General features: G+C 37.6%; 1 protein-coding gene across 1 annotated transcript; it reads left to right on the top strand.

Annotated features, from left to right (window-relative positions):
• Positions 1-11,829: 11,829 nt before the first annotated feature.
• LOC132915672 (sterol regulatory element-binding protein 1-like) lies at positions 11,830-23,022 on the top strand. The gene is made up of 4 exons (XM_060975505.1): positions 11,830-12,046; positions 12,165-12,472; positions 22,421-22,576; positions 22,654-23,022. Exons 1-4 carry the CDS (start codon positions 11,830-11,832, stop codon positions 23,005-23,007), a joined length of 1,035 nt encoding a protein of 344 aa, XP_060831488.1. The 3' UTR covers positions 23,008-23,022.
• The last annotated feature ends 152 nt before the right edge of the window (positions 23,023-23,174 follow it).

Here is a 23,174-nt window from a genome sequence, read left to right as displayed (position 1 = left end):
TTTCTTGTATCTTGATTATTATTCGGATTACAAGCAAAATAAATGGACCTATTCCATGATTAAATCACATTCTGTTAACTAATTGCCAGAGTTTTAAAAAAGCTGGTGCTAAAATCGAATGTAAAAAAAAACTCGTGGCAACTCGCACTCCCTGATTTCTCGATTCATACCCTCTGGCTTCTTCACTAACGCACGTGTTCCGCGTCCGCTCGTGGCCAGGGTCACGTAGGCCTTTTTTACCAAACTATTCAATTTAACGACCGACGACACATTTGTCACGTAAAATCACAAGTCACAACTCAGATTATAAAATATACAAGAAGGTTTGGCCGAAACACAACTATTAACTTTCTTTTTTGTCGCACTTTATTATGCACTTAATAATTACAATTGCGTATACACTGAGTTGGTACTATGGGTCCAGTCCAGTCGCGGGGAGACGCGTTCGCGTTGAGGCGCGTCAACGGCACTCGTAAATTCCCGTTACGATTATACGAATCGACACTAGCAACACTATCTCGACAACGCAACTCGCACTCCCTGATTTCTCGATTCATACTCTCTGGCTTCTTCACTAACGCACGTGTTCCGCGTTCGCTCGTGGCCAGGGTCACGTAGGCCTTTTTTACCAAACTATTCAATTTAACGACCGACGACACATTTGTCACGTAAAATCACAAGTCACAACTCAGATTATAAAATATACATGAAGGTTCGGCCGAAACACAACTATTAACTTTCTTTTTTGTCGCACTTTATTATGCACTTAATAATTACAATTGCGTATACACTGAGTTGGGGAGACGCGTTCGCGTTGAGGCGCGTTAACGGGAGTCGTAAATTCCCGTTACGATTATAGGAATCGATACCGCGAGCAGGGCGATCCCCTTATTTCTTTTGGGATAATAGGGGTGTTTGTGGTTGAATAACTGTAGTCTACAGTTATATAACAGAAGTATATTTACACCAGATTACAACCCGTAGACCGTATAGAGAAAATCTTGGAGGTCGTCGGACAGTACAATGTTTGACCCGAGGGTGGATAGCGTTTGCGCGTTGAATGCCGTGAACGTGACTGAATAGTAGACTTGACTGGCCGATGTGTAGAAGAACAGTCCGAGGTATGTTAGAGCAAAGTACTTGACTGACCGAGGAGTGTAAGAGCAGTGACTTGACTCTCCGAGTAGTATTTAGGGGGAAAGCTCGATGTGGGTGTACCCTTTCGGAACCAAGCACGCGGATTCGTTGCTCACACTTTTCGTTAGAAAAGTGAGGGTAACGATCCGTGATGCCCATTGGTTATATTGGTTATAACCAGCTGTTTCGCGGGGCACAGCTGCTTTCTCCGAAATTAGCAAGAGTGTGCAATAAACCCAAGGACCGTTCAAAGGACCATCTATAAACCGAAAAGACTTGTGTGAATAGAAGTTAAGCTGGAAAGCTTCGGTTTATGGTGGTTCCTTGGGTTTCTTGCAGGTCAGTGTAACGAGGGGTAGGCCTTGGCGGCCAGCCCGAAAGGAGGGACGTCGCACGGACCATCTCGCGCGACGTAACACATATATTCAAGCGTAGATAAAAGACAATAAACTTATCTTCTTCAGTCTCCGTAATTTTTGTCTTGCACTTACGTAACAAGGTAATGGAAAAAAAAAATAAATGAAAAAGGAAAAGAGTACTGATTTTAATGTGTATACCTACTTTCATAAAAAGCCTTTAAAGTATCTTATCGTAGAGGTAATAAAGATTTCGCTTTAAAGCCTACATGCAAATCTACTCAAGCTTAAACCACGCTTCTATTGAATACTTAGGATAAAAACGATATACACTTTTTGCTGCTGCGCAGAAAACAGTTTCTTTCAAAATATGATAGTAATGATTCTGTTGAGAATTGTGGATCTTAGTCGCCGAAATAAATTTTTTTTTTTTTTTTTTATTTTATTTTGGTTATTTTACAATTTGTCCTTGCGGACATTTGGTAAAGTGTTATATCTTGTTGGTGAAGAAAAAAAAAATATAAATAAAAAAAATAATGTAGCATGTGGGCGGCTACCCCCAGCGGGGTGCCAGCTTCGTTTTTTTTTTTTCTAAGTTATATCTTTTATGAGGTCTATTGGGTGTTTCCTTTTTAGTCTTCTTGCGATGTTTGTTGTGTTGCACGTTTCAGCTGCCAGATGGTTCGGGTGTGTTTCTATTCTTGTTCTGTATCTTGTTGCGAATCTGGTAATCTCCTCCTTGACCGTTGGTATTCCGAGGTCTTTCCTTATGTCCTCGTTTCTAACGTACCACGGGGCGTTTACCATTGTTCTAAGGATTTTGGCTTGGATTGTTTCTATTTTGTTTATATGGCTCATTGCTGCTGTTCCCCATAGTGGAATTCCGTATGTCCAGATTGGCTTTATGATTATTTTGTATATTTTCAGTTTGTTTTCTGTGCTTAGTTTGGATTTTCGGCTTGTTAGCCAGTGCATTTGTCTCCTTGCTATCTGTATCTTGTCTATTATTGATTTGATGTGCTGTTTCCATGTGAAATGTGTATCTATGTGAAGTCTAAGGTATTTGACTTGCCTTGTTTGTGTTATTTGCGTGCCGTTCAGGAAGATGTTTGGTGTTATCTGTTTTCTCAATGTGAATGTAATGTGGTTGCATTTGTTAGGGTTAGCTTTGATTTGTTTGTCCTGTAGCCACTTTTCTATTTTTGTGATGTGCTCTTGTAGTATTGTGGCTGCTGTTACAGGGTTAGTGTGCCTGACTAGCACGGCTGTGTCGTCCGCGAATGTCAGTATCTTGCTATTGGTAGTTGTTGGAATGTTGGCCGTGTATAATGTGTATAGTATGGGTCCTAGGACGCTTCCTTGTGGAACACCTGCTTTGATGTCTTTTGCTTCGGAGTGTGCGTCCTTGATTTTTACTGTGAAGGTTCTGTTGCTTATGTATGATTTTATTATTTGGTATATTTTTTCCGGGAATTGTTTCTTGATTGTTTGTATTAGGCTTTCGTGATTTATTTTATCGAAAGCTTTCTCTATGTCCATGAATAGGGCTGTACAATATTGTTTGTTTTCTATTGTGTGTATTATTTCGTTGACAAGCCTGTGCATTTGTTCTATGGTGAAGTGTTTATTTCTGAATCCAAATTGATGGTCTGGTATTAGTTTTTCCTTCTCTATTATTGGTTTTAGTCGGGCGTATATTATTTTTTCTAGTATTTTGGAGAGCACGGGGAGTAGTGATATTGGTCTGTAGGATGTTGCTTCATGTGGGTCTTTGCCTGGTTTGGGTAACATTATGATTTGTGCCTCCATAATGTAGGATGATATTGTATTCTTAGTATTGCATTGAATATTATTGTAATTAGCCGTATCGCTTTTGGAGGGAGGTTTTTCAATATTTTGCCATTGATTAGATCGATTCCTGGTGCTTTGTTGTTTTTTGTTTTTTCTATTATGTTTCTTATTTCTTGTGCTGTTGTTTTGGGTATGGTGTATTGCTTGTCGATTGCAGTGCTAGTGGCTATCGCGTCGTCGTCCGTATGGCTATTGTGGTTGCTGTTATTGATGTTGTGTGGTGTAAATGTGTTGCATAGGTGGATGGAAAATTCTTCGGCTTGCTCTTCGTTGCTTCTTGCCCCTGTGTTGTCTGCTTTTCTGATTGCTGGGGCTGGTTTTATCGCCTTCTTTATTTTTTTTGTGGCTTTCCATAGTGAGTAGTTGTAGTTCTCGTGTGCAGATAGTGACTCTATGAACTTTGTGAATTCGTTGTTGTTGTGCTCTTTTATTTCGTTTTTTATTTCCTTTGCGAGTTTGTTTAGGTGTTTTTTGTTTTCTTTTGTTCTATGTTTTTGCCATTTTGCTTTCGCTTTTCTTTTATCTCTAATTTTTTCGAGGATGTATGATGGGATTTGTTTTGTTTGTCTAGTGGTAGTTGCTGGTTTTGTGGTTGCCCGTGCTGCCTCTTGTATAGTTTTTGTAAGTGTTGTTACAGCTTGTTCGATGTGTTGGGGCGTTTTCAGTGGGATGTTGCAGTTGATTTTGCTTTCAATTATTTCTTTGAAGGTTTGCCAATTAGTGGATTTGTTGCATAGCGTCTCTGAGTTGTTGTAGAGTATTGGCTTGTTTCTGTATGTTATTATTATGGGTGTATGGTCGGAGCTAAGCTCGAGGCTGGATGCTATATTTATTTTATTTCCGTTTAATCCCTTTGTGACTGCAAAGTCGAGTAGGTCAGGGATTTTGCTCAGGTCTGTCGGCCAGTATGTCGGTCTTCCTGTGGATAATATATTGAGATTGTTTTTCCTGATGTTTTTTTCCAGGGTTCTGCCTCGAGGTGTAGTGATTCTTGATCCCCATGTTGTGTGCTTTGAGTTGTAGTCTCCTGCTGCGATAAACTTGTCGCCTAGTTGTTGGAAGTATTCTTCCCACATTTGTGCTGTAATTTTGTGTCGCGGTGGTGCATATACTGCTGACAGCTGTAGACGGTTGCTGCTAGTTTGTACGGTAACGGTAGTTGCTTGTATGTGTTCTTTACTAACTTGGCTGTGTAGGTGGTGTTTAATGTCGTTTCTTATTATCACTGCGGTTCCTCCGTGTGCTTTTCCTGAGGGGTGCTTGGTATCGTATATGGTATAGTGCGGTATTTTTGTGTAGCTTTTTGTTGTGAAATGCGTCTCCGATACGAGTAGTATGTCTATGTTGTTGTGGTATAGGAATGCTTTGGTTTCAATGGCCCTTTGTTGTAGACCGTTAGAGTTCCAGGCAGCTATTTTTAGTATGTCCGTTTTTACTTTTTGCTTAGCATGGTTGTTATCAGTTGTATCATAGCTGTGATTTGTAATGATTGCTGCTTGAATGCTTCGTTTAGTTCGCTTATCGTTCTTGTTAACATGTCGGTGCTTTTGATGGATTGTTTTAATAGTTCTTTTATTTCTGTAGCGTCGTTGGTGTTGTTGTTGTGGTTTTGGTTGGCTACGGGTGTTACTTCCTTGGTTGCTTGCGCGTAGCTTCGACTGCCAGTGGTGTTGATATTGTTGTGGTTGTTGTTCATTACGTACTGTACTTTAATTGGTGTCTCAGCTTCTGCCCTGTCTTGTTGTGTGTGGTGGTAGTTATATGTCCTGCTTCTAAGCGGCGGAAACAATTTACGTTGGAGTATTTTTCTGGCTGGGCAGCCTTTGTAGCTGGCTGGGTGGTTTCCGTTGCAGTTGTAGCACTTTACCTCGTTTATTTTTCCCGTATATGGGCAGTAAGTTGTCAGGTGCTTTCCTGCGCATTTGACGCACACCGGGTTTCTGTTGCAGTAATTTTTTGTGTGCCCATATTGTTGGCACCGCATGCACTGAGGTATGTCTTTTTTTTGTCTGGGTGGTTCAACTGTGATTATTGTGTTTAAGATTTGTTTAATGTCATAGATTTCCTTGTTGTTTTTGTTCGGTTCTAGTTCTATTAGGAACAGCGGTAGTGGTTGTTTGGTATCAAATCTCGTTATGTTGTTTATTGCTCTTACCTGGTGTCCGATTTTGGCTAGTTCGTCGCATATGTTGTTTGTGTTTGTTCTTGGGTGTAGCCCTCTGATAACTGCTTTATAGCTTTTGTCAGTTTTGAGCTGGTAGGTGTGGTACCCGGCGTTTTTTTCTTTTAGCACTTTTACCACTTTTCTGTAGGTTTCTGGGGCGTTGGTTTGCACTTTCACCTGGTCCAGTTTAAGTTGTTTTATTGAGTAGTTTTCTTTGCCTGCCGTATTGTTTAGCAGTTCGAGGAGGGGGTCTATTACTTGCGCATCGATGTATATTGGCGGTGGTTTGGGGTTGTGTGTTATTGGTTTTTCAGTTGTTTCAGTTGTTTCTGGTTCCTTCTCTTGTGGTAGTATGCTGAAGGGGTTTTGTAGTGGGATTTCTTGGAGCCACTGCTTACTTTCTGTTTCTGCAGCCCTCCTAGTATTTGCGTTTGTTGTAATTTTTCTTCTTTTGCTGGGAGTTACGATCTTCCAGCTTTCGTCTTGTTGTGTTAGATCGTTGTTGGTGGTGTTTCTCTCGTCACTCATCTGAGTCATATCCATTTCGGTTTCTGTGCATTCATGGATTTCCATGGTTTTGTATATGGCGTATGTTTCACCGTTGTTTGATATCCTGAGCGGTGGCACTCGTTGCATTGCTTTGTTTTCCCCGCTTTTCGCACTTTCGGGGGCACTTTTTTCCACGTCCAATTTCGACGGAGAGACCTCTCCGGGCACCAGGCACGTCTGCACTCTTCGGCAGTCAAAAGGGAACTCGCCGAAATAAATGTATAGAACCATTTACATTACACGTAGAAATGATATTAAAATAGTTTCATATTTATTTAATATGTGATTTACAAAATATTCGTAGATACCCATTGCACGTGTCTCAGCACATCTCACTATCTTTTTCCCGCCATGCGTATGCAACAGTTGCGTTCCTCTGTTCTGCGGGACACTGCGCATGCACGTATTCCCCCCCACACACACTCATACTTATATGCGTGTCGCTGCTTCGCAGCTAATCCGGAGTAACAAACAAAATTACATATATCTCAATAGATTCGTCGTTACATAACGAAACTTCATCGTATTCTTTCCATATTTCAATTCGAACATTTTTAACTGATAATGCAAGTGATCTTCCGTGTAAATTGTGAAAATCGTTAAAAGAATGAAATTTTACATTAAAATATTAAAGTAACTATGGTAAAAAGAATACAGTTTCAATCGAACAGTAAATATGAAATTGTTAAGATAGTAAATTATTTATACAAGTATGTAAATTCAGTGCAAACTTCAATTAAACGTAGTAACTAGTTTGTGATTCAACAGGTGTCACCTGTTCATTCAACAGGTGTTCCCATCAATGCATCAATGAATCAAACGTACTATAAACTCTTATAATCCAAGTTACAGTACCGCGCTAAAATAATTTACTTCTAGTTCTCAATGAGAATTGATTGTAAATGGTCTACCAAATAAAAAAAATTCTATTATCACCTTATGAAACGAAAGAAACTTCTCGGACAACCTAACATAATCGTAATCGCTTACATATTTCAATCTATTTGAAACAACTTTACATCTGAAACCATCATCGAATTCCTCCTCTACAAGTTTCATAGTATCTGGCAATGATAATTTTTTCAAGTCAGACTTGGCATAATAAGCATGAAACGCTGTAAAAGAGGAACAGGCGATAAAATCGAATCTCGCGAATAAATCGAAATGTTGCCTAAGCATGAAACAGTGTCACTTCTTGTCGAAGAAGCTGGTTGCGTATAGCGAGGTGTGGCAGTTAGGAGCCTAATTAAAAATACTTGCGTCACGAGCCAACGAAGGCAAAAGGAACTTATGAATTACACGGAGAATCCTTCAGCGACCACCGCAGCTCGGCTACGAAGCGCGGATAAAAAGTCCATGCGAATGGCATGAAAAAAGAAAAGAGTCTCTGTAGTTTTTATCCTCAATGGTACGTTGTCACAATTACGAAAGAGCAAACGAGAATAAAATTGTATGTTTGAGTTAGACACGGAGATTAATTAGGTTTTTACCTGGCCTCTGGAATTTATTAGTGGGAGGCTTTGGGAATGGTTGTGGAAAAGATGGAACGTAATATGCAAATGTACATAGAATATCGGAAGTACATGTTTCGATATTCAACAAGTGAGACAAATTTATATCCAGGCCTGTTTCCCTTACGCTCATACAAGTATAAATTTTCAATCTAATCATGAAACTTGATTTCTAAACATCAACGATAAAGTGTTTCAGCGTTTGTATGAACTTTCCCGAATATTAAATTTGTGCTTTCAGCAGCTTTTACGATGTATTTTTCAAGTTGGAACTCATAAAAAAGATGGTAGCTTTTAATACTATTATTTAATATTCATAGCACTTTAAATATTCAACAGACGTGCAATTATAGTAAATTTCTACTCTTTTCGCGTACTCGACATTCGTTCTTCTAAAATTATTCCTACGATATGATCAAAGGATAAAAAGTTTGCCTTTATCCGTTGATTTTGATTGGTCAGAAAGCTGATGAAAAGATTGGTTTCAGTCAATTTCAGTTGCCACTTTGTCTACCGACTTCGTTCTCTAACATTGGTTCCAACTGTTTAGATGAACCTGATGAGGAGGACAGTGTGGATGAAGGAATTGGATTATCGCCGACGTACGAGGCGTCGAGTAGCTCAAATGACTCGAGTAGCTCGGCTGGCCCGAGTGGCTTGGCTGGCCCGAGTGGCTTGGCTGGCTCGAGTGGCTGGGCTGGCCCGAGTGGCTCGGCTGGCCCGAGTGGCTCGGCTGGCCCGAGTGGCTCGAGTGGCTCGAGAATCGTCCAACAATTATGACAATATGCAACCTCGTAACGAAGTGGTACGTACACAAATCTATTTACGATCAATTTCTCATCCTTTTTTTCGCTTTTTGTACTTCAGCAAATTGACTTTTCTGATCACGAGATGATCAGAAAACGAGATGATCACTGTCCATGAAACGATGCCAAACGGTTCTTATTTTCATATTCTGTGTAAAATAAAATATCTTGATACTTTGAAGAATAAAAGATAAAAAAAAGTAAAAAAGAATAAAATACTTTGATAATGTTTGCGTCCACCAGGATTTATACATATGAAATCCAACAGAGGTTTGCTCCTGCTGTCAAATGAAATGTTTACACATATCGTTGGATAAAGGGCTTTGAAAAATGCACCGGATATAGGATATTCGTTGGATCTGTCGCAATATCGTCTAGCCATGTTTATGCCAATTACAATTGCACGACGTGAAACTTTTATTTACGAATGTAAGCTATGTGCGTGATAATTTAGGTATTATTCTAATATCATTAGGTTATTTTTATATACAAGCTTTAATAATTTAATATTTTTTACTTTAACATAGCTATTTCTATCTTCTAATATTTTTGATTTTAATATAGAAACTGGAATCTTGACTAATTTTATCAAATATTATGTATTCAGGGATACTGAAAGTAGTATATCACTTAAGTTAAGCAGTTGGGGGAAATTTTTCTTGAAACAACAATTTTTAGTTACCGATGACATGATTAAATATTGTCAAATAATATTGAAATAATGATATTTTACAGACATGGAAGTTTACGAAAAATTCGTTAATTCAACGTATTTTTTCAATATTTCTTTACTTTCTCTTATCATTTCATATATTTATGTTCATTCTATCGGCATTCTATATCGAATCAAATTTTAGAAAAAGCGACATAAATATTCTGCAGAAATTGGAAATTGCACAGTTGGAGCAAGAAAAAATGTTGATAACGTTGAATAGAAGTACGAAAAAGAGTTAATAATCTCAGAACTAATATGTTTTTAATCTATAACAAAAATGATCATTTCATTAATTATTGATGGTAGTAGATATAATAATCGATAGTAGTAGAATGTAATTTACTAAATTGGTTTTCTATATTTATATAAACTATATAACTTGCTGCAACTTATTGTATATTTCTTAAACTTTTAGAAAGGAATTATAAATTGGTAATTTTAATCATTCGAGTAATTCTAGCATCAAAAGTTTCTTAACATATATTTCATTTTTATGTAAACTGTATGAAAAATTAAAAACTAGTAATTTCGATGATTCTAATAATTCCACCACTTCGAGGATATATCTTTATTAATAATTTGTGCATTTGTATGAACTATATCATTTATTATATGGTCATAAAACGCAATGGTAAGAAAAATTGCGGGTTGATAATTTTAATCACGCTAGTAGCTAAAGCAAATCACATTAAAACAAGCTTCACCGTGTAAAAACTCAATAATCTCGTTGGTTCGATCCAGTGTCGGATAGTATCACGGATTCGAAACAAGTTCCGTCATTTTATCGACTGGATTATTGCGTTACGATCTTGCTACCTTACAAAAGTTTTCGTAAACTGTGCGTCACCGTGTCGAGAGCAACAGGCGTGTCACGTTCCGATAATGATATCGGCGTAACGCTGAGCGAGCGAACACACGGATGAGATAGAAGGTCAATAACGAACGAATAAACGAACGAAAGACGATCTGAACGAGGTTCTGACGACAATTTCACCGTTGAAATGAAATACGTGCAACGAAACGATTATAAAGTTTATTGCCAACGGTTTGGTGGTTACACGTTAAAGGGATTGGATAGCAAGTTTTGGATCTATACTGGGTGTCCCAATTAAACGTAATATCTACCTTATTTACGATTGTATGCAAATACTTCTCAGGACAAAGTTGAACCATTTCAATGGGCATGTGTGTAATGCTAGAAAGAAATTTTTCGTTTTCTTTTCTTTTTTTTTTTTTTCTTTTAGGAGATTTCTAGTCGTTTTAAGTTATCGGTATTTTCGTTAAATAGAGCTCCATATATTTGTTTATACCAATGGATTGTTCTCTGCGCGAAAGTATCAAGGTAATTGCGTAAGAAATGCTTGTTTAAAAGATATTCCGATTTTATTTAATTTCATCGAATGTAGCGTAGGAAAGACAGGGAAACATAAACCGTGTATCACTTTGCGCCGTTTTACGAGTTTTACCAAATTAAGGTCAAAATTAAGGTCTTTTAAACTAAGCATTTTCAGATACCTTAATACCTTAATACTTTTATATAAAGAATGAAAAGTGTATCGATCACCCCTTGAAATCTCGTGAAACATCATCGTTGCGAGCTACCCTTGAAATACAATAGTTGCCTTCAGAAGTGTTTTTTCGCACAATCGTAAATAAGGCAGATATTTAGGTGATCTCGTTTGTGAGACACCCTGTATAAGTTCAATTTGTGGCCGTAGCTTTCAACATTGTTACAATATCGACATCGATACAAAGTACGCATTGATTCTGAAACGTTAACACATTGTGTACTGGAATTACATTTTAAGCGTATTGCAATTACGATATTGAGTATTTTCCGATATTTTTGATCCTTTGCGTGTGATCCTTTCGAGCATACATGTACAATTTTTATAAATATGTGTATTTCAATTGTTGGAATTCTTACATTACTCGAACTACGAGAAGTCTTCTTCTTTTAAAAGATTGATGGAAAATTAGTTGGACATTATATTCTGACTACCTTGATTTTCTCAATGAGGAGTTGACGAAATATTTTGTTCTAGAAAGGAAATGTACTAATTTTCATGGGCCGGAAATAAGATTCAATAGGATTCAAAGGATTATTTCATATAGATATCTACAAATTTTAAACAAATTGAAATCTCACTAAATTGTAAATGATCAAATAATGAATTATATATGTAGTAACTTTAAGTGTATTGTTTAATTCTCACAAAATTAAAAGTGTCTGGTAACAATAGTTTTTATGCATATATTTATGCAATTGCTTACTTGTTACAAGTCTGCATGGTAGTTGTATTGCATGAAATATGACTATGCAATACTTCTACAATGCAACTCCTGTGGCAGGTCTCAGCGTCATATGTGGTAGATAAATATTTATATATATACAGTGCGTGTCCCATCGATACAAATAAATAGTAATCGAACGGAGCCAAGTCTGGTGAGTAAGCCGCGTGCGAAAGTATTTCCCAACTGAACGCTTCGATCGTTTCCTTGACCGGTTTTGCTGTATGCGATGGTGCATTATCATGGAGCAAAATTACTTTGTGTTGCCTTTTTTCATATTCTGGTCGTTTTGCACGCAAAGCTTGATTCAAATCGATCGTTTGTTGTCGGTAGCGCTCAGTATTAACGGTTTCGCCAGGTTTTAACAGCTCATAATAGATCACATCCTTCTAATCCCACCAAACACAGAGCATCGTTTTCCGTCCATAGCGATTTGTTCTTGTAGCCGATGTCGGTGGTAAAGCTGATATCAACTGGTAAAGCTGATCCTTTATCGTATGCTTCACGTGCATATAGAGATTATTTAATCGGACATTGTTTACGTATTTTAACCGGTACTGTTGGAGATGCTCATTTATCTTCAATATTAGAATATGGACAAACTATTATGGCTTCTGCTGGAATAGATGCTGGATTTTTATGTACTGACAAAGTTACAGTTACACGTAAGTTTAAATAAAATCTTGTTTAATGAGTTCATTGGTGGTATTGGATGGCATTAAATTTCTTTCTTCCTTTTTTTTCTTTAACTAATAAATAGAATTTGGTGAATCAATGTTTTAGATTGCGAAGATGAAATTGGATTATGGTGGGGAGCAGTTATATATCTAGCAGCATGTTGGAAATTGAAAGAAGACGATTCACAAGCATGGAGCATTGTTGAAAGCAAATTTCCTTATGAAAAATGTTATCGACTTTGCAATAATAATAATAGTATTAGTCCACTACCATATATTGTTTTAAATGCTTTGCAAGCAGCAAAAGCGACTACTAAATCAGTCTCTATGCGTTTTATTGATCAGGCAGGAATATTGCTTGAACAATGTTTGGTTTATTATAATTGCAAGCAACAGTCATCCCAAAACGTTTTGGTAAGATATTTAAATATTATGTTTATAATATATTAATATATTCAATTCTTTTATACAAAAATTATTATAATTACTTATATCTTTTTGCAATGCTTTTATTTTACACAGATAATAAATTTAGAAATTATGAAGTAATAAATTATATAACATATGATTCGAATACGGAAATAAAATATTTAATTTTTTTTATATTTTTTGAAATTTATGATTTTTGAAAAATCTGTTTTTATGTTATTTATCTTCTCAAAATGAATATCATTACACTTTTTTTCATAAAACAAAAGAAAATGATCAAATAATGAATTATATATGTAGTAACTTTAAGTATATTGTTTAATTCTCACAAAATTAAAAGTGTCTGGTAACAATAGTTTTTATGCATATATTTATGCAATTGCTTACTTGTTACAAGTGAGCACTCTAGTGGCATTGCATGAAATATAACTATGCAGTACTTCTACAGTGCAACTCCTGTGGCAGGTCTCAGCGTCATATGTGGTAGATAAATATATATGTCGGAGATGAAAGGACACCGGCCCCCCCCCCCCGTTGGAATTATTTGGAAAAGCCCGAATACTGTAGCATTTACGAAATAACCCAGACACAGTCATTCGAAACTTGAGACAATGAGTTTAGGCTCGAGGCGACATCCGGTCGCCGAGCGTGGCCACGGTCACGGGATGAACGTTTCACATAACAGAGACATAAAGTAACATAGCTTTCCTTTAAAGAATTGGCAGTACAGACACTTGACAATAAGACATTCCAACAGCCCCGCAGCTCGCCACACACAGACCCCATTCTTTGGGCCAGATGATCGCCAGATGCCGATGCATCGTTTACAGTTTATGTTCAGATAACCTGAGGAACCGTTACAAATCTTAGGACTTAGTTAACTAAAGTCCTTCAGATTGACAAACAGTCTTTCTTCCATCAGCCTGTAAATCTGTCACCTATTGCGGGAAGTTACGGAAAAGCCTGATTTGGTCACGTACGACGTTGCCTGCTAGGAACTCTCTCTCTAGGGCGGCTAACATCCTTTTCCAACCGCCAACATAGAAATTGACCAATTAACAGCAGCGCCTATTTCCCTCACCCTCCGAGTGGAGGCTTTCTTTGACGAATCCGATGATCTCGTGCCCTTAGGCACACCCCATCATAGTTTTCCTCTGCAGCGTCGTCGCGACGGAAAGTCATTCTTTTCTGGCAATCTGATTAGCTAAGAGTCAACCAAGCGTTCCTAGTATCACGAGTAGTAAGTTGAGTCCGACTTAGACTTTGAAGCAAAGTATATTCGTTTTCCCGTTGACCGTGGATTCGCTATATCGAACCTAGGGCCATTGTCATTAGCGTCCAGCTACCGCGTCCGATTGTCAATCTTGTATCAGCCATACTTGTGTAATAAATATCTGTGCGACAACCATGAACAACACTGGTGAAGATTTATTAAACGCACCTAACGTCAACCCGACATCAGAAGTGGGATCACCACCGTCTACAATTAAGGAGCAGCTTCTGGCCATCGCAAGTGAATTGAAAGAGCAAGAGGCGGGTGCGGAACCTAAGGAAGTATCACCACCGTCTACAATTTCGAAGCGGCTTCTGGCTGTCTTGAGTCAATGGGAGGAGCCAGGGGTGAGTGTGGAACATAAGGACATATCATTACCGACGTTCAATCCCGATATCGCGGGTACCGACCCTGTCGCATGGTGCTCACTTGCCAGTTGTCTCATGGAAGGAAGGCCCATGCGATATAATGAGTTACTTCGCACCGTGAGTCAAGCGCTGAAGGGCACTGCCGCGGGGTGGCTCGCGCAGGTGCCGGTCAATGCAAGCCTTACCTGGTCAAAATTTAAAGAACTTTTTCTTACGCGCTTTGGTGGTATCGAAACGACAACCGAAGCTCTAATGAACCTCGGCTGGAAGGTGAATCCATAGGAGCCTATGGTGTTCGTCTCTGTTCCCTCCTTGGGGCAAGGTGGGATCATCTGGATGCGATCGAGATAGTCCACGCCACCGTTCTTTATCACCTGAGTCTGCTCGATGAACGTGTCGAGAAACTAGCGCTTACAAGCGACATCAAGACTCGGGATCAATTTTTGATGGAAATGAAAGCTTTCCACTACGCGAAGAAGAGGCCGGCGCCTTCGTCAGGAAATCCATCAGCTGACCCCGAAGCTAAACGGCAGAAGATACCTGACCCCCGGATCAAGTGTCGTCACTGTGGTATTCCCGGGCATAAGATAGCGGAGTGTCGTACGAGAATGAGAACCCAGAGACAGGAGAAAAGCCGACCGGCTGGATCGTCCAAGGTGTCATGCTTCAAGTGTCGCGGAGAGGGCCACATCGCACCCAACTGCCCGCTGCTGCAGAAAACAAACCGCAACCCCGATAACGAACGTCGAGTCAACTCCTGCGTGGTGGAGTCTTCAACTGGTAACTTAAGCCATCTGGGTGAGTCGTTCTCGTTTTATTTCGATTCTGGAGCCGAATGTTCGCTAATCAAAGAGTCCATAGCCTCGAAGTTTTCCGGCAAAAGAACGACCGACGTAGTAGTAATGCGAGGGATAGGAAATCACCGTATTAATTGCACGTCTCAAATTGCATCCATAGTACGTATTAATGGTTTTGCGTTGGAGATAATTTTTCACATCCTTGCCGACGGCTATCTAAATTACGACATCATGATAGGCCGCGAAATTTTGAGCCAGGGTTTTAACGTCAATATTACCCAAAATAGCCTCAGTATTTGCAGGGCAAAAGCTGTCAATGTTTACAATATAACCGCCGAAAGTAAAATCGATATTAATGGAGTCGACACCGAGGTGCTCGGTAAAGATAAAGACCGATTGATCTCCATCCTCGAAGAATTTAAAAGTTCATTTATTACGGGTTTCCCGCGCGCACGTGTAAATACGGGACAGTTAGAGATACGTCTGATCGATCCTAATATCACCGTACAAAGAAGCCCCTACAGACTTAGCGAGGCAGAGCGAAGCATAGTGCGCGAACGAATAAGCGAATTAATTAGGGCAGAAATCATAAGGCCTAGTAACTCACCGTTCGCGAGCCCTATGTTACTCGTAAAAAAGAAGGACGGCTCGGATAGGTTGTGCGTAGATTTTCGAGAGCTAAACAAAAATACGGTCGCGGACCGATATCCTCTACCTCTTATCGCGGATCAAATCGCGAGATTGCAAAGGGCGAAGTACTTCATTAGCCTCGACATGGCCAGCGGGTTCCATCAAATCCCCATTCATCCCAATTCGACAGAATATACAGCGTTTGTCACCCCCGACGGGCAATACGAGTATACGACGATGCCGTTTGGATTGAAAAACGCACCGTCCGTTTTCCAGAGGGCTATTCTCAATGCCTTGGGCGGCCTCGCCCACTCGTACGTCGTTGTCTACCTGGATGACGTCCTAATCATCGCTGAATCGGTAGACCAGGCTCTAGAAAGATTACGCATCGTACTAGGTACCCTCGTAAACGCCGGGTTCTCCTTCAATTTTTCGAAGTGTTCCTTTCTCAAGACGTCTGTACTTTATCTCGGGTACGTAGTTCATAACGGAGAAGTTCGCCCAAATCCGGGTAAAATACAAGCCTTGAGTTCTCTACCGGCACCAACGACCGTCGCTCAACTTAGGCAGTTCATAGGTTTAGCCTCCTATTTCCGAAAATTCGTCCCTAAATTTTCGCAGGTAATGAAACCATTGTACGCACTTACCTCCGGTATTAAAAACCTAACTTGGACAGATAGACACGAAACCATAAGGCAAAAGATAATTTCCATCCTGACCAACGAGCCGGTGTTGATGATATTTGACCCGAATTACCCGATAGAATTACATACTGACGCTAGTTCGGACGGATACGGCGCTATTTTAATGCACAAAATCGACGGCAGAAACCGAGTAATAGAATATTACAGTAAGAGAACGAGCCCCGCGGAATCCAGATATCATTCATATGAACTAGAGACCCTGGCAGTTGTAAACGCCGTTAAACAGTTTCGCCACTATTTACACGGACGGGAATTTCTCGTTGTCACTGATTGTAACTCGTTAAAAGCAGCTCGTAATAAAGTAAGTCTAAGTGACAGGGTTCATAGGTGGTGGGCTTACTTGCAAACTTTCACTTTCGACATTATGTATCGAGAAGGCAAACGAATGGCCCACGTAGATTTCTTCTCGCGTAATCTTGTAGACACCGACCGCGCCCCTACCAACAAGATCGAAGAAAAGAAAATTAATCTGGCCGAAATCTCGGAAGATTGGCTACTAGCGGGACAACGTCGCGACCTTCAAATTTCTGAAATCGTCAACAAACTGCGAAACGACGAGCTCGCGGAAGACATTGCGAGTACGTACGAGTTACGATCCGGTACCCTTTACCGTAAAATACAAAGGAGAGGCAAGACCCTCTGCCTGCCCATCGTACCAAGAGGGTTTAGGTGGTCCGTCATTAACCACATACACCAGTCAATTATGCACTTAGGTTGGGATAAAACGCTCGAGAAACTGTACGAGTATTACTGGTTCGAAGGGATGGAAAAATATGTTCGCAAATTCGTAGAGAACTGTCATGCTTGTCAGATTTCTAAGGCGAATTCAGGCAAAGTGCAAGTTGAATTACATCCCATACCTAAGACCAGCATACCTTGGCATACCATTCACGTAGACATAACGGGAAAGCTGAGCGGCAAGAACGACTCGAAAGAATACGTCATTGTCCTGATCGATGCCTTTACCAAATTTGTATACTTACACCACACTCGTAAAATAGACTCACTTAGCACCGTTAAGGCACTTAAGTCCGCCATATTTCTATTCGGCAGTCCCTCTCGGATAATAGCGGATCAAGGGCGATGTTTTACCGGCAAAGAATTTCAAGATTTTTGTCAGGATAAACAAATTAAACTCCACCTAATAGCAACCGGTGCTAGTAGAGCGAATGGACAAGTAGAGCGTACTATGGGTACATTAAAGAATATGTTTACAACGGTAGAAACGACCGGGCGATCATGGCAAGACGCGATCGGCGAAATACAGTTAGCTTTAAATTGCACCACTCATCGTGTGACTAAATCGAGTCCGCTAGAATTATTAATTGGTAAAACAGCGAGACCCTACGGGTTACTACTATCTGAAAATACCGAAGAAAAGGAAATAGATATCTGCAACGTAAGACAACAGGCCATACGAAATATGGAAGATAGCGCTAAGTATGATAAGGAAAGATTCGATAAAACGAAAGCCAAAGTAGTTAAATTCAATCTCGGTGACTTTGTATTAAAGAAAAACGAGGAAAGGAACCAAACGAAACTAGATCCGAAATTTAGCGGTCCATTTGTGATAGCGGAAATTTTGGAAGGAGATAGGTACATTTTAAAAACACTAGACGGCAAACGGTCATATAAATACAGTCATGATAGGTTAAAGAAAATGCCAGATAGTCGCGTTCCTGATGAAGGAATTGGATTATCGCCGACGTACGAGGCGTCGAGTAGCTCAAATGACTCGAGTAGCTCGGCTGGCCCGAGTGGCTTGGCTGGCCCGAGTGGCTTGGCTGGCTCGAGTGGCTGGGCTGGCCCGAGTGGCTCGGCTGGCCCGAGTGGCTCGGCTGGCCCGAGTGGCTCGAGTGGCTCGAGAATCGTCCAACAATTATGACAATATGCAACCTCGTAACGAAGTGGTACGTACACAAATCTATTTACGATCAATTTCTCATCCTTTTTTTCGCTTTTTGTACTTCAGCAAATTGACTTTTCTGATCACGAGATGATCAGAAAACGAGATGATCACTGTCCATGAAACGATGCCAAACGGTTCTTATTTTCATATTCTGTGTAAAATAAAATATCTTGATACTTTGAAGAATAAAAGATAAAAAAAAGTAAAAAAGAATAAAATACTTTGATAATGTTTGCGTCCACCAGGATTTATACATATGAAATCCAACAGAGGTTTGCTCCTGCTGTCAAATGAAATGTTTACACATATCGTTGGATAAAGGGCTTTGAAAAATGCACCGGATATAGGATATTCGTTGGATCTGTCGCAATATCGTCTAGCCATGTTTATGCCAATTACAATTGCACGACGTGAAACTTTTATTTACGAATGTAAGCTATGTGCGTGATAATTTAGGTATTATTCTAATATCATTAGGTTATTTTTATATACAAGCTTTAATAATTTAATATTTTTTACTTTAACATAGCTATTTCTATCTTCTAATATTTTTGATTTTAATATAGAAACTGGAATCTTGACTAATTTTATCAAATATTATGTATTCAGGGATACTGAAAGTAGTATATCACTTAAGTTAAGCAGTTGGGGGAAATTTTTCTTGAAACAACAATTTTTAGTTACCGATGACATGATTAAATATTGTCAAATAATATTGAAATAATGATATTTTACAGACATGGAAGTTTACGAAAAATTCGTTAATTCAACGTATTTTTTCAATATTTCTTTACTTTCTCTTATCATTTCATATATTTATGTTCATTCTATCGGCATTCTATATCGAATCAAATTTTAGAAAAAGCGACATAAATATTCTGCAGAAATTGGAAATTGCACAGTTGGAGCAAGAAAAAATGTTGATAACGTTGAATAGAAGTACGAAAAAGAGTTAATAATCTCAGAACTAATATGTTTTTAATCTATAACAAAAATGATCATTTCATTAATTATTGATGGTAGTAGATATAATAATCGATAGTAGTAGAATGTAATTTACTAAATTGGTTTTCTATATTTATATAAACTATATAACTTGCTGCAACTTATTGTATATTTCTTAAACTTTTAGAAAGGAATTATAAATTGGTAATTTTAATCATTCGAGTAATTCTAGCATCAAAAGTTTCTTAACATATATTTCATTTTTATGTAAACTGTATGAAAAATTAAAAACTAGTAATTTCGATGATTCTAATAATTCCACCACTTCGAGGATATATCTTTATTAATAATTTGTGCATTTGTATGAACTATATCATTTATTATATGGTCATAAAACGCAATGGTAAGAAAAATTGCGGGTTGATAATTTTAATCACGCTAGTAGCTAAAGCAAATCACATTAAAACAAGCTTCACCGTGTAAAAACTCAATAATCTCGTTGGTTCGATCCAGTGTCGGATAGTATCACGGATTCGAAACAAGTTCCGTCATTTTATCGACTGGATTATTGCGTTACGATCTTGCTACCTTACAAAAGTTTTCGTAAACTGTGCGTCACCGTGTCGAGAGCAACAGGCGTGTCACGTTCCGATAATGATATCGGCGTAACGCTGAGCGAGCGAACACACGGATGAGATAGAAGGTCAATAACGAACGAATAAACGAACGAAAGACGATCTGAACGAGGTTCTGACGACAATTTCACCGTTGAAATGAAATACGTGCAACGAAACGATTATAAAGTTTATTGCCAACGGTTTGGTGGTTACACGTTAAAGGGATTGGATAGCAAGTTTTGGATCTATACTGGGTGTCCCAATTAAACGTAATATCTACCTTATTTACGATTGTATGCAAATACTTCTCAGGACAAAGTTGAACCATTTCAATGGGCATGTGTGTAATGCTAGAAAGAAATTTTTCGTTTTCTTTTCTTTTTTTTTTTTTTTCTTTTAGGAGATTTCTAGTCGTTTTAAGTTATCGGTATTTTCGTTAAATAGAGCTCCATATATTTGTTTATACCAATGGATTGTTCTCTGCGCGAAAGTATCAAGGTAATTGCGTAAGAAATGCTTGTTTAAAAGATATTCCGATTTTATTTAATTTCATCGAATGTAGCGTAGGAAAGACAGGGAAACATAAACCGTGTATCACTTTGCGCCGTTTTACGAGTTTTACCAAATTAAGGTCAAAATTAAGGTCTTTTAAACTAAGCATTTTCAGATACCTTAATACCTTAATACTTTTATATAAAGAATGAAAAGTGTATCGATCACCCCTTGAAATCTCGTGAAACATCATCGTTGCGAGCTACCCTTGAAATACAATAGTTGCCTTCAGAAGTGTTTTTTCGCACAATCGTAAATAAGGCAGATATTTAGGTGATCTCGTTTGTGAGACACCCTGTATAAGTTCAATTTGTGGCCGTAGCTTTCAACATTGTTACAATATCGACATCGATACAAAGTACGCATTGATTCTGAAACGTTAACACATTGTGTACTGGAATTACATTTTAAGCGTATTGCAATTACGATATTGAGTATTTTCCGATATTTTTGATCCTTTGCGTGTGATCCTTTCGAGCATACATGTACAATTTTTATAAATATGTGTATTTCAATTGTTGGAATTCTTACATTACTCGAACTACGAGAAGTCTTCTTCTTTTAAAAGATTGATGGAAAATTAGTTGGACATTATATTCTGACTACCTTGATTTTCTCAATGAGGAGTTGACGAAATATTTTGTTCTAGAAAGGAAATGTACTAATTTTCATGGGCCGGAAATAAGATTCAATAGGATTCAAAGGATTATTTCATATAGATATCTACAAATTTTAAACAAATTGAAATCTCACTAAATTGTAAATGATCAAATAATGAATTATATATGTAGTAACTTTAAGTGTATTGTTTAATTCTCACAAAATTAAAAGTGTCTGGTAACAATAGTTTTTATGCATATATTTATGCAATTGCTTACTTGTTACAAGTGAGCACTCTAGTGGCATTGCATGAAATATAACTATGCAGTACTTCTACAGTGCAACTCCTGTGGCAGGTCTCAGCGTCATATGTGGTAGATAAATATATATATATACAGGGTAGACGAAATAAAATGTTATAGACTGTTTTCTTATAAACTATTGTACATATTTTCTTTCTTTCCTAAATTAAACATGATAGCGGGGTAATCATTTGGAGTGCAATCAATTTTTTTAAGACTACTAAGAAAAGTTTAAAGGCAGCCTCCTTCATTTATCTTAAATGCAACGAGGTATTCATTTTCTTCGTTTAGGTAACTCATATCAAACAGAGTAACATTTACTTAAAACATTTCTTTTTATTCTGCACAATTAAAGAGATTTAATAAATAATTCAATGCAGTTCTAGATACATTTAGAGACAAGAATATATTTCAACTCTTTTTATAAACATATTTTTTTACCTATTTGTTTGATAATAGAAAGGTAATTTCTTGAAATATTTTATGAACAATGTAAATTTTAAATTCTTTAGAGAGATGAACCGTACTATTTAATCATCTTCTCATATGATGATTAAATATTTAATATATCCTACAATAAAGGAAAATATAAACTTAAAAGTATTTACTGCGCATACACATTGGTTATTTCATTAACGCTATGAAATGCTTAAAACAGTATTTATGAAAGACTTAATAGGTGTTTAGAAATCTAAAGACATCATTTTAAACATTTATTAAAATAATTTTCACTTTGGAATACATTTATACATATATTTTTCCCCTCCTTTCTTCTCTGTTTACCTTCTGGAGTTTCTCTTGAGAGAAACACGTATTTTTTACCATAACTCTTTAACTGTGCAAAGTCAAAAAATATTCAAGTTAAATATTATTCTTATATATATTTAACAAGATAAATATTAAATATTATAAATATTTAATAAGAGCTCTTTGAATAAAGAAATGTTAATATCTCACTCCATTTGAAATTAAAGGGATTCTCTTTACCTATGTATAGTAGTCTTCCTAAAAAATTTTTTACATACCAGATGATTTATCAACTCCTTTGTCCTTAATTTAAAAAGAAATGAAATGATTTCTAAGAATTTGGCTTATAATATTTTACAGGATGGTAGAAAATGGAATCAAAACTTTTTCTTAGGGATAGATAGCATTTAACAGCTCCAGAATCCAACATATCAATCAAATCTACAAAATTAATAATAATTTTCTTATTAGCTTTGATTATTGTTTTAGCTTACTCAATTGTGGATTTGTGAGTGGTTACTTGAAATGCGAACTACACTTTGGCAGGAATTAGATAACGATTTAGAAAAATTAACTACAAATATATCTCTTGGAGGTTTTCAACGTGATTTAGCTTGTTTGAGACAATTATGTCAACATATTCCAGTAAGTTTATATATATTTTCTAATATTATAATTTATAAGTTAATTATTGTTTTTAACAATTGTCACGTACTTTTTAGTCTACTTTAGCAAGAGTATTTGTTTATGAAGCCACAACACGTATAATGGCGGGAGCAACACCAGTGAAAACTCAAATATTGTTAGACCGTAGCTTACATCACAGAAATTCACGTTCTTCAATTATCCGTGGAAAAGATCGTTCACAAGATCAATATACTGGAGAAAGAGAACACGCGGTAGCTTTATGTTTAGCTTGCCGACATTTACCTCCACTATTATTAGCCTCTCCTGGAGAACGTGCAGGCATGCTTGCAGAAGCTGCTAAAACTCTTGAGAGGGTAGGAGATATAAAGAGACTTCAAGAATGTTACAAATTAATGAGGCAATTAGGACCAGCTATCTCTTCTAACTGATATATTACTGGTATAAGAATATACCTCATTCAATCTTGTCTTTTACATGGGTTTATCTTTTTCATGACTCATTATTGTACCAGGTATGTAAATATGAAACCGGAATTTTTATATAGAAAATACACGTTTATTGTATGAAAATGATTAAAAATATTTTATTCGAAGTA

This window comes from Bombus pascuorum, unplaced genomic scaffold, assembly GCF_905332965.1.
Source record: "Bombus pascuorum unplaced genomic scaffold, iyBomPasc1.1, whole genome shotgun sequence".
NCBI classification, from domain to species: domain Eukaryota; kingdom Metazoa; phylum Arthropoda; class Insecta; order Hymenoptera; family Apidae; genus Bombus; species Bombus pascuorum.
This window is presented reverse-complemented; position numbering and strand designations above follow the sequence as displayed.